Genomic DNA, 12,465 nt, shown 5'->3' with positions numbered 1-12,465 from the left:
CCCATATACACATACAGTCCCTTATTTTCCAGTTAAAGGGAAACTGGAATCATATTTTCTTCCAGGAAGATTCCATTTTCCAGACCTCAGCTGACCTAGACTTTAGGTTATTAATGGAGGTTCTCATAGATAACAAAATACAATAAACTTGCCACCATGAAAAAGCCTAGAGGACATGCTTGGAGTGGGAACAAATGAGCAAAGAGAAGACAAAACTAGGGCAATTATCTCTTTTATATTTCATTTTGGGGGGGGGGGGGGGATTTCTACATCAGGCCAAAGCAGCTACCACTGTGGTGACAGAAACTCTTGGAATTTGGAGTCAAGATACCAAAAGGCAATACTGATAAAATATCTAGAGATTAGTTTTGCAACTGGGGCCCAAAAGCAGCAGGCTGAGCACAGCAGTAAGGCAAGGCAGTCCCTTGGTGGTGAGAGCCCCACCTCCCAAAGCGTTTCTAACTAGTTCACCAGCCTCCATCAAGGGGCCTTCCTTAACCAAAAGGAAGGCTGGGAACTAAATCCAGGCAGATTTGAGGGTGGATTACCTTCCTCATTATTCCGCAGAGAGTGAGCTGTGTGGATGCTGGAGTTTTAATTACACACTTGCTTTTTCTGGGGAAGAAGACCAAGATCATATTTTTCAAAGTATCAACTTGTTTTCCATTAGGCAGTTGTTGAAACAAGTTCTTTCAGCGACATGCTATGTCTTTAGGAAGGGGTGCTTCAGATGGCTCGCACTAGCACAATTTTGTGGCTTTTAATTACTATTTTGTTCTTTTGGGGGGTTTCAGAGACTGGCGCCTCAGCGTTATTAGACCGTCTACTGGGCCCGCTGCAACCACGCATATCTCCAGCAGGTGTCGCCACAAGGCAAGCACTGCCGCGGGAACTGCGAATTTGGGGAGTCCAGTAAGGCGAGTGTCCCTCAACTCCGGGCCACGGTCCCCAACCGCTAGGAAATACTGATATAGGGGAAGTCGCCACTTCAGATTTAAAAGAAGAAGAAATTGCAATGACAGGACGAAACAGGGTCCTAAACTGAAAGAACCGTAAAATAGGGTTAAGTGCTTGAGATAAAACTTTTTTCTATTTGTTTCTGTAAGCTTACCAAGACTTGTAGCATCGAGAAGACTCTCTCACCTAAGTATTAGGCCACTTCTTTGTCATAAAAATATGGAATTTAGAATTAGAACGAACTTTGAAGGCCATCTGGTCAATCTGATCTAGCGTTCCAACCTAGAGAGGAAATTCCTGGGATCGCTTTTGACCTGTCAGTTAACCATGAAATATACATAATTGCTCGAAGTCTCGTCCTATCAGGAAAGTACAAGGAAAATATGGTTTCGAATATATCATTAATAAGAATACCTTTGAATTTATATAGCTTTTCACGCAAGCAACAAGAAAAAAATCGTTTAAACATTATCTAATTAATTGCCTAATATTCCTGTGGGTTGGTTAGCAAGTATGTGGAAGTAGGTATTATTATACGTGGTTTATGGATAATTTAAATCAATTGACTTTGTCAAGTGCCGAATGACTGACAAGAGTAACTGCCAGACACTTCGAGGAAAAGCGGAGCTAGACCCGGCCCGACTCTGGGCACCGCTTTGATTAATGTTTGAACGCTGACCTCGGACAGGAAGATACGAATCATTGGAACTGGTTGGCACTTGAACACAGAATGGGATGGGAGACCCCGTGTCTTCTTCCTCTGAGCCAGTCTCCGTCCTCACGCCTTCGGTCCTACTGCTGCTGGCCACCCTGACTCCCCACCGCGCCCCTTCCCCAATCCCTCGCCTCGCTGCTCACATTCAGCAGCGGCCTGTCTGCACCCGCAACCACAGCAGCCGCAGGGCCCGCCCTGTGTCACCAGCCCCCCGGCCGGGCGTCCCCGAGCGCCCGTAGCCCCGCGGCCCGGCGCTTGGGATTGGCTGTTGCTAGGTGACGTCGCCTGCGCTCACGTGACGAGTGTTAAATGCCCACCCTGCCCGAACCCGCCTCGCAGACAATCGTAAGGCCGCTCTGGGCTGCTCACCTGCTCCCGCCTCCCGGAGCCCTGGCCTGGCCCCGCCACCCCTGCCCCCTCCACGGCCCGCCCCCCGCCCGAGCCGGCGCTGGGCAAGAAGCCGAGCGGGTAGAGAGGCGGAGAGAGGATGCGGCCGGCGGCAGCTGTCCCGAGCAGTGCACGGTGATCGCCTCCCCCGGAGGAGGAGTTGCCCAGACCGTTGCCACATTTCTTGTTTTCCTCCCCACCCTCCCTCACCCCCCGTAATTACATTGGCTGCTGGAGGGGACAGGGAGAGACGGAGGAGGCGCCTCGCTTCCCCCCTCGCGCCCGCCACCTCTGCTCTTTCCCGTCCCGGGCCAGGATGACTGGAGTCTTTGACAATCTGGTGGCTGATATGCACTCAACCCAGATCACGGCCTCCAGCACGTACCACCAGCACCAGCAGCCCCCAAGCGGCGGCGGCGCTGGCCCCGGCGGCAGCAACAGCAGCAGCCTCCACAAGCCCCAGGAGTCGCCCACACTCCCGGTATCCACAGCTACCGACAGCAGCTACTACACCAACCAGCAGCACCCGGCCGGCGGCGGCGGCAGTGGGGGCTCGCCCTACGCGCACATGGGTTCCTACCAGTACCACGCCAGCGGCCTCAACAACGTCCCTTATTCGGCCAAGAGCGGCTACGACCTGGGCTACACCGCCGCCTACACCTCCTACGCACCCTACGGGACCAGTTCTTCCCCGGCCAACAACGAACCTGGTACGCACAACGCTGGCGTCATGGGTGACAAGTCAGTCTAGTTACTGGGATGGGTGGGATAAAATTGTTTGGGTCGGGGATCCATCCGGAACCCTGGCGTTTACACTGACCGCTCCCTGCCCGCCCTGCGCCTTTTACCCTTCTCAACCACCAATCTGCGGGGTGAGGGTGGGGGGGGGGGGGTCACTGGGTACGTCCCTCGGTGCTCGGCTGGTGGGACCGGGTGGCCTTGGGGGGCCGAGTGGGCGCGCGGTGCATGCTTCATGGTAACCCCATTTCCTTACCACCTGCTCCTTCTTTCTCTCCGGTTGGCTCCTTCTTCCCCTTCCCGGAGAATCCAGCTCCCGGGTTCCGTGGCGGCGCGAGTCCGCACTTAGCGAAGTTGAGTCTGAGCGCCCCGTTGCGTCTCCGAGAACCCGCTTCCCGGCTGAGGCCAAGTCCCACGCCAGGCCCCTACGCCCAGCGGGAACTGTTTGGGGCCCCTGGTGCGCTGTTCTCACGATTGCGTTGCGTTGCAGAGAAAGAGGACCTCGAGCCTGAAATCCGGATAGTGAATGGGAAGCCAAAGAAAGTCCGGAAACCCCGCACCATCTACTCCAGTTTCCAGCTGGCGGCTCTTCAGAGGCGTTTCCAAAAGACTCAATACCTGGCACTCCCCGAGCGAGCGGAGCTGGCGGCGTCTCTGGGCCTCACCCAGACTCAGGTGAGGGCTCCCGGCCTGGAGGGAAACGAGGAGCGCTCTGGTCTGGGATGGCAGGGAAGCAGGCGGGGTCAGGACAACGTTTTAAAAATTTTTAAGGATTACGAGGCCCGCGCCTTGAGCGGCCTAAACTTCTACGCGTGAAGCTGAAATCCCCCCCGGGGGTTGGGGGTGGGGGGGCGCGGCGTGTGAGAAAACGAAAGGACCGGGGTGGGCAGAAATCCGCTTTCACAGTCTTTCCGCGAGAAACTGATTAAGCGGGTAAAATAACTGGCCCTCCTGACCCTCTCCCCCGTCACCATCACCACGGTGCACCCACACCAGCTGTCTCCGACTTTCTGAGATTCCCTCCCAATAGAGTGGGAGCCATCCCAGCCTCCGAGGCCTCGGCACGTGATCCGCTTACCTGCCTCCTCCCCTCCCCTGCCCCAGATCAGGTTCTTCCACTAACGCTCGGGTCCCTTTTCCACAAAGGTCAAAATCTGGTTCCAGAACCGCCGGTCCAAGTTCAAGAAGATGTGGAAAAGCGGTGAGATCCCTTCGGAACAGCACCCTGGGGCCAGCACCTCGTCACCTTGCGCTTCGCCGCCGGTGTCGGCGCCGGCCTCCTGGGACTTCAGCGCGCAGCAGCGGATGGGGAGCGGCGGCGGCCCGGGCAGCGGCGGCAGCGGCGCGGGCAGCTCGGGCTCCAGCCCGAGCAGCGCGGCCTCGGCTTTCCTCGGCAACTACCCGTGGTACCACCAGGCCTCGGGCCCTGCCTCACACCTGCAGGCCGCCGCGCCGCTGCTGCACCCAACGCAGACCCCGCAGCCGCACCACCATCACCACCACCACCACCACCACCACGGCGGCGGGGGCGCCCCGGTGAGCGCGGGGACGATTTTCTAACCCGAGGGAGACTGCGCCAGAGACTGAGAGAGCAGAGACCGGTGATCCTCAGTGCTCGCCCCAAGAGCCAGAGGGTCCCTCCAGCTGGCCCGCGGACGCCTCCCAACTTCAGGGAGGAGCGGCCCGGGATGGCCTGCCACGGGCCCTGCTCCCTAGCGCGGCCACCGAGCGGCCGGGAACTGGAAGGTTCTTCGAGGCCCCCGGCAAGGCCTGCCGCCTTGGCCGCCTTTCCGACCTGAGCCCCGCCTCGGACATGCCTCCCCCACCCCTCCGCGCCCCGCGAGGCGGTCGGGCGCCTTCCTCGCCGCGGGCCACGAGCTGAGTCCGGGGGGAGGGACGCCTCCCCCGCCCGCGAGGCTTCCAGGGTGCTCTGAGGCTCCTTTCTCCGTGCCCGCCCCCAGGCCCAGCTCCAGTCGGCTGGGCTGACTGACCTCCCCGGCCTGCGCGCCCTCCCCCACACGGCCCCGTGACCCGGGCGGCCCGCCGCTTTTTTTCTGCCCTGCTGTCTCCAGCCCTTGGAGCCCCACTCTGCCCCGCCTTAGATCTCCCCCAGGAACGCTCCCTTAGCTCTCTCCTCTTCCATCACCAGTGGAGTTTTTTTATTTTTATTTTTTTAAAAGTTTAGGTGCCTTTGCGGATGACCTCATTTTGATGTTGGGGAAAAAATGATTTTTTAATATGCGGACACTGCAAAAAAAATGTGTTTAAATTATCTTTTTTAAAACCTATTCAGGATTGTTAGGCTGGACTTCGACATAGTTTGTAAATAAAGGTGTCTGTGCAGATTTTCCCACTGATTTATTTGTATAAAAATACTCGGCTTTTCAGACTTTTTTGTAAATCCCCACTTGTGAAAACTGCGGTTTAGCAGTGACCTCAGCAACCCCTCCATTTTATTTTTCCCTTTGAAATTTTTCTCAGTTAAACTAAGCTACTGATTTGGTTTTGTTTTATCTTACCCTAAAGTCTTTGTTCTTGAAGTGAAAGGTATTTTGGGGTTATTTATTATGAAAACAACATGCTTCTTAATGTTGATTTTACAATATGAAGAGATTATTTAAATAAATTATTGTTTTCATTGGATGTGTGCGCTTGTTCCTTGGTGTCATGACCTGGAACCTCGAGCCTCAGCGCGGGCGGGGAACCTGGCCGGCCAAGAGTGACACATCTTTCAGAAGCTGCGAGAGCGGTGAGGCGGCGAGGCGGGAACAGGCGCGCTCGGCGCGGGCCTCCCGGAAATGTTCACGCTCTGCGGGCACTCGAGTCCTGGCGCGGGCTTTGCCAGCTCGAGGCGCGGTGAGTCACTCAGCGCCGGGGCGGCTACAGCCTCCGCCCGCCGGGCCCCTCCAGCGCCGGCGCCACTGGCCCGCGCCTGGGCGGTCTGTGCCGCCCCCGCACCGGTGGTGCCGGCCGGGCCGCGCTTCCGAGCCGCCGCAGGGGACCCGCAGGCGCAGCCTGAGCGCTGCCGAAGCCGGGGTCAGACCCCTACATTGGACCCTCCCCTCTGTTTGCCCCGTGGCCCTTCTGGGGCCGGCTGAGCTGAGAACTCGGTGAGTCACCCGGCCCTCGGGAAACTCGGTTGGCTGCTCTGGAATGTAGGGCGACTCCGGCATACAGGGCTGCGTTAACACATACAATCACACACTGTGACTCTTACAGTCACATCTGTACTATCACATACTCTCACTCGTACACACACTCACAGTCACACGCTCCTACTGAGTCACACACACATTCAGACCCGCGCATCTTCGCATGCACTGATACACAAACCCACATAGGCACGCTCATGCATACAGGCACATTCGCCCAGGGACTGATGCACATTGCTGTGGGGGTGGCCCCCTTCCACCTCACATTCTCTGAGGGGAAAGGCCCACACACCATTCAGCTCTGCCTTCCACCTGGGGTCCCACCCAACCAGCTTCCAGTGTGGGAAGTGACCCTACTTTCTGTCATTCTCTGCAAAGGCCAGGGGTAGGTGGGTAATGCAGGCCTGAACTAAAAGTCCCTTTCCTTCAAAGCACTGAGGCCTACAACGGAAGTATCTTAGTTTTCATCACTGATTCTGTGACTTTGGGCTACTCACCTTAACCTCTCTGTGCTGCAGTTTGCAGATCTATAAGATAGGAGAAAGAATAACAGCTATCTCAGAGTTTTTGTGAGCATATAGTGAGACAATGATGTAACACAGTGCCTGGCACATGGTAAGCACTCATTTTTGCTATTAGTAGCACATTGTTTTGTCCCAATGTCCCCCAAAGAGGGAGGCTTTACTCATGCCTGTGATTATGAGGCCCAGACTTACCCAGAGGCCTTTCCAGCTTCACCTCATGTGGGAGAGCAGCACTCTAGAGCTGAGAGAGCTCAGAGCCCTTCTTATATGAGAACCTGAACCTCAGCCATCCCCCCTGAAAGGACCAGCTTCTACTGGAGAGGAATTTAGGGGCAGGCCAGAGAGCCCTGCTAGCCAGATCCAGGCCTCCTCTCCTCTAGGATGGCTATTCAGACCATCCTTGCATGTCTTCAGATAACCTCTGCCAAAAAGCAGACAAGAGATGGGGGTGACTTTCCAGGTTCAGTGGCATCATCCTGACACAAATCCTGTCTTTTCTGGCCAGATAGTTTGGGGCCCTGCATGGAGTCTAGCTTACAACAGAGTGTGGTCAGGGAGTGGGGCTCTGGGAAAGACAGGGAGGTTACAAATCCAGTGTCCATTCACATTCCTGCATTGTTTTCCCAGGCTAGGAAGGCCTGAGCTGAAGCTCATTGACCCCGTGATTCTAGCTTCTCTAAGCAGCCGCTGCCTAGCAGACCCCCATCCCCCAGCCCCAAATTCCGTGGTTTTCTTTGAGTGCCAGTAGCTGGTGCCAGCCTTCCCCCTGCGGTTGAATGTGCCCTCCCCTCCTTTGCGCGCACTCCCCTCCCCCTCCTGAAACCAGCGAAGAGAGACGGGGCAGTAAATTGGCTGGTGTCGAGGATCTGCAGCAGACAAGATGATTAAGAGGCCTATGCCGGAGCGCCCGGGGCAGGGAATGTCAGCCCAAGTTGGAATCACGCAACAGGCCTTGGCATGAGCGAGCCTGGGAGCCGGGAGGGCGGGCGGCCCCAGCTCCGGGGTGGGCCGAGGCCCCACAGACTCGCTGGAGTCACCGAACCTGGCACCCGGCGGCGGCGGGGTCGCGCCAGGCCACGGCGCGTCTTTCCCCGGGAAGCCCGCGAAGCAGAGAGCAGGAGGGTGCAGGGGCCAGAGGAAGGGGGCGTTTCCGCAGACCCCGAGAAGGGCAAAGAGACGCGAAAGCGAGGATGCGCCCAGGTCCCAGAAGTGAGGGAGCGGGGAGGGGGAGGGTGAGCGAGGGGACAAACAAAGCGCGGCTGGGGGAGGCAGGGGCCGGCTCCAGCCCCGCCGGGGGCAACGAGCTGGCAAGTCTTTCTCACAGTCTCACGGCCCGCCGAGAGACGCGGAGCCCTGTGATCAGCCCGCCGCCGAGCACACCCGCCCCCCCCCCCCCCAACCCCCCGCGCGCGGGACTGCGCTCCCCAAAGCGCGAATGAAAAATGGAAATGGGAAGCCGCGATCACGGCTCCCTACACTGGGAAACTAGTCGCGCTCGGAACACACATAAATCTTCATTGTAATCCCCTTCCATTTGCCCGCGTGAAATATCAGACCAGAGACAGGATATGACAAGCGCTGGGAAGCAGGGGGAGGGAAGCCGAAGAGTGAGGGGTGCCCGGCCCTCTCTGCTCCACCCCCTGGCAGGGTTGCTCTGAACTCTGGCAGAGCGCTGGTATTGAGTTCCAATTCCCGAGGCTGGCAGCCTGGGCGCGCCCTCTTCCACTTCTCCTCCCGTGCCCCCCCCCCCCCCCCCCCGCCCTCAGCGCGCGCAGGGCTGCAGGCCACCCAGCCCCGGGTGCTCCGCGGGGCATAGACAGCCCCCTCCCGCTGCCCCGAATTCCCGCCGCCCGCCCCGCGGCTCCCGGGCTGCGGAGAGCAGAGAAGAAAGGGAACGGATCCCGGGCCTAATCAGATCGGCTGCAATGTGGGACCATTTAGGAGGCTTCCCCCTCGGCTTTCTTTCAGGATTACTTGTGAAAATTGTGAATATCCGTCCTGTGTAAGAATTTCCGAGACTGGTGGGGCGAGTTTGGGGGAAGTATCAGGTTTGATGGGGGCGGAGAGTGCGCTGCAAAACTGGAGCTTTGTTTACAAACAGTTCAGCCGTAGAAGGGGGGAGGAGGGAAAGAGGGGTAAAGGGAGGAGTGCAGATGTGGTGGAATGGTCCCCTCCAGTGTTAGAAGCCCCCTGGAAGGGGAACGATCTTGGGGACCAGGAATCCCCCTTGCCTTTCAAAAAAAAGTCGTGCTCACTGACAGTAAAACCCAGGAGCAACTCCCCCACTCCCACACAGCCCACCCCCGCGTCCCCGTCCCAAGCTCCAGCTCAAAAGTCAAAAGCCGGCTCCTTTCCCGCCAAGGAACAGCGACCACCAGTGCCTTAAACCTGTTTAGGATCAGAGACCTCTTTGAGACCGTAGCTACAGATCTTCGCTTCCTCCTAAAATACCTCCCTTGCATTCGATTTTGGGGTCCCCAGAAGCCAGGGGATGGGGCGCGATCCTGAGGTTCCAGTTACGTGCGCCCCTGGCCCTGTCGGACCAGGCTTTCCGGAGACTGGTGCGTTCTGGCAGGGTCATGACACCCAAAACAGCCTCCCTCTGCCGTGACCTCCTTCCCCACCTGGGGTCTGCCCCGAGCGCCTTTCCTACTGCCCCTTCCCCTCCCCCCCTTAGACACCCCAGCGGGGGCGGATGCGGAGGCCCCACAGCGCTCCGAGGCCCCCCTGGCGGGAGCTCCCCTCGCAGGGACGGGTTTGGCAGTGATTGCCACATTACAAGATGTTACATTCCGCCCTGGGGCCTGGGGCCGGGTGGGGCGGGGGAGACGAGATGTTTCACGAAAAGAAAGCGCAGGCAGGTCTTGGAGCCTCCACGTGAGAACACAGGCACAGTCTCTAGAGACCTTTCTTCCAGGGGCCGCCTCCGGCTCTGACTCCGACTGCTCGCTCACTCGTCCTCAGGGTCGGGCCAGACCGCAAACACTACTGAGTCTTCGCGATTTGCGGGCAGTGTGGCCGCGCTCGCGCGACTGTCCGGAGGCCGTTTGCGGGATCCTCAGGAGCCCTGGGGCCACCAGCTGCGTCCCGGGTCGGGTCCGGCCAGCACAAGGAGTTGGGGGGCGGGGGAGGGCGAGGATCAGGTGTGAAGCCCGGGAAGGTGGAGAACAGCTGCGTGGGGCAAGCGGGGGCTGCAGGACAGAAGATTAGAATTTAGGGGACGGAGAAGAGGCGAGAGGGAGGGAGAGACTGGACTTGGAGAGCTCTGGGGTCATCCCAGAGGGCCGACTTGGGCCCGTACGGAGCAAACAGGGCGGGCTTCCTACATTCCCGTTCCTGCCCTCCTTTTGGTGGTGCAGGAGTCTCAGACACCCTAGAAATGAAATCGTCGCTCACGGAACAATGGGGACTTCTGGCCCTGGAACTCGACCGAGTCTAGGATGCTCCGAGAGGTGGCCGCACACCAGAAGGATTCTCCCGCCCGCAGCCGCCGCGTCGCCCCCTCCTCCGGGGCAGCCCCCGCCCCGCCCCATCCCTCTGCCGCCCTGGCCTCAGCTTCTTAAAGTCGCAGGGTGTCTCAGCGCTCGAGAGAAGCGCCGCCCAAGTGGGGAGTGTGTGTTTCTGGGGGGCGCTATCTCCAGAACGGTAGAAACCAAAGAAGGGCCTAGGGGACCGCGGGGCGGGCCTCGACAACCCTCAGCTTCTTCCCCCCTCATCCCAAAGCCTCCAAATAGCAGGCTCGTATCCACACCAACTCCTCAATCCGACGGCTGCTCCCGCACCCCACTCCCCGCCTTCGGCCCCCCCGGCCTGCAAACTCCCGAGCCCAACCCGGCTGCTCTGTGAAGGGGGTTTGCGAGAATCCGGGAAAGGGGCCGAAGGAAGGAGGGTAGAAATGGAAATAAGAAAGGAAGGAGTGTAGGGATGAGGGTGCGGGAGGTAGGGCTCGGTCACTTTCTTGATCGTTGCCTCATTTAGGGTGGGGGCCTGGGGCTTCCGTGGCATCCAAACCGGGAAAGGCAGGCACGCGGGGAAAGGGATTCTCTTCTCGACATGTTCACGAGGAGAACAGTGAAAATTTGCCTTAGGTGGCCAATTTTCTCATTTGCCCCTATTAAAAGAAAAAGCCCAAGAAATTCAATTAAAGCCACCCTGGCCAAGGCGCTATTTGAGGCATGAATGTCTCCCCTAAAGCTGCAGCAATCATGTGGCATTAGACACTTCCGGAATCCTATAGCCAACCTGAAAAATCCCAGACCCCCTTTTTCCCTAATTTTTGCTCTGATCTGTAATTTTATCCACATTTGCACTAGTTTGAGCATTCTGGCTCTCCCATCTGAAAGCCTGCAATTACTATATAATTCTTCGCAATTTCAGATGTCCTAATATGGACTGTAATTTTTGCGCAAGACAATTTCCTGCTATTTCAAGCATCAACATTGTCAAAGTTGTATGTACATAATAAATGGGAATATCAATGCATAGTTTTTAGCATAACATCTTGACTCCTCGATAATTATATCCGTTCGTAGCCTACGCAGAATTAGCCTGAATTGCATGGTAACTGCTGCTGCTTTAAAATTTTTAAAAATTACTCATAATTTTCCCAAAGATTACCAAGATCTCGAGTGCACAATGTCATCAGCGTAATGAAGAGTAAACATTTATGCTAATAATCTGCAATTTTTTTCATCAGCTATAAAGACAGAGGCTATATAGCCGAAAATTTCAGTCCTATTCTGCAAGCGCAGCGCTGCAAAAAGCCTGCGGCGCTCGGAGGCGCCTGGTCCTGGAGACCTCTTTCCACTCTTTACTCTCAGGATAGGAGGATGGGGCTGGGGGATTCTTTTTGGTTTTCTGGTTTTGTTTTGATCTGGTTTGGTCGGTTTTGTATTTCCTATTTTTCTTTTCTTTTTTTTCCCTCCTTCCCCCCCCCCCTTTTTTGCCTTTTCTTTCCGGTCATTCTCCCAGCCAAATGCCGCCTTCGACCCTTTTGATTTGATCTAGCAAAGATTGTGTCCAGATTATCTGAAATTGACACTGAAGAAGGTAAGGGTGGAAACTGGTTTCATTTTTCAGAGGGTTGGAAGGCTGAGCTGCGCCCGCCGCGGTGGCTCCCGCTCCGGGAGTAGGAGGGTGGGGGAGTGATTATGTATGCACCAGCTAATTCTTCCATCAAAACTTCTTGTCAGCGATGTCAGGATTATTTTTTTTTCCTTTTTATAAAAACACTTGATGTTTCAGGAAGTGTTAATCCCTGAAGGTTGGGGGATGAGGGCGGGGGTAGCAAAGGAGTGGGTGTGGGTGACAGGTTTCTTGAGCCTGGGGAAGGCACCCTTTAGAGCCGTTTGCCTGTCTACACGAGTTGGGGTCTGCTGTGGAGCTGGGGACCAAAGGAGGGTTTCTCTGAGTCATGGGAGGGACAGACCCTTACCCTCCGTACTGCATTTGATGGAGGTGCCTCTGGCTTGTGCGGGATGAGGAACAGAAAAGTTTGCTTTAGCCTGTGATTTCAGGATGTTTAACCCAGGCGGTGGCTTGACAAAACCCAGAGAATTCTGAAATCGGTTTTTAAAAGATACAGAACAAAGGAGATGGATAACAGGATAAAAGAATATATAGCTGGGGACCTGGGTTGCTTCTTTCCTCTCAGTTTTTCTTGGGATCAAGTATCTCAGGTTCTATATCCAGCACCCAGACCTACCTTTCCATTGGTGACAGAAATGGACAATTTCTTCAAGAGGAGCGATTTAGTTAATATCTCCATCAAATGATTCTAAGAATAAATTCATATTTCTGTGCATATAGATAGAGGAATTTTTAAACTTTTTGCAGCTCTTAAAACTAGCAAAGAACAGGGAAGGCTGAAGAGCCATCTGACCCAGCCCAGGTTTGGATCCCAAAAAGAAAGAAATAAAAATAAAACATAATAATCAATGAAGGAAAGCTGTGAACTATAAACATGTTTCCAATCTCATATTTTTAAAATATT

The 12,465-nt window shown here is 56.0% G+C and overlaps 1 protein-coding gene across 1 annotated transcript; it reads left to right on the top strand.

The window, feature by feature from the left end:
- Positions 1-2,317: 2,317 nt before the first annotated feature.
- DLX2 (distal-less homeobox 2) lies at positions 2,318-4,609 on the top strand. Its single transcript, XM_021703170.1, has 3 exons — positions 2,318-2,769; positions 3,288-3,472; positions 3,944-4,609. Exons 1-3 carry the CDS (start codon positions 2,376-2,378, stop codon positions 4,355-4,357), a joined length of 993 nt encoding a protein of 330 aa, XP_021558845.1. The 5' UTR covers positions 2,318-2,375; the 3' UTR covers positions 4,358-4,609.
- Positions 4,610-12,465: the final 7,856 nt, after the last annotated feature.

The sequence above is a fragment of the Neomonachus schauinslandi genome, chromosome 3 (genome assembly GCF_002201575.2).
Source record: "Neomonachus schauinslandi chromosome 3, ASM220157v2, whole genome shotgun sequence".
In the NCBI taxonomy this organism is placed as follows: domain Eukaryota; kingdom Metazoa; phylum Chordata; class Mammalia; order Carnivora; family Phocidae; genus Neomonachus; species Neomonachus schauinslandi.
Note: the sequence above shows the minus strand (reverse complement) of the source record. Positions and strands in the feature narration are given on the sequence as shown.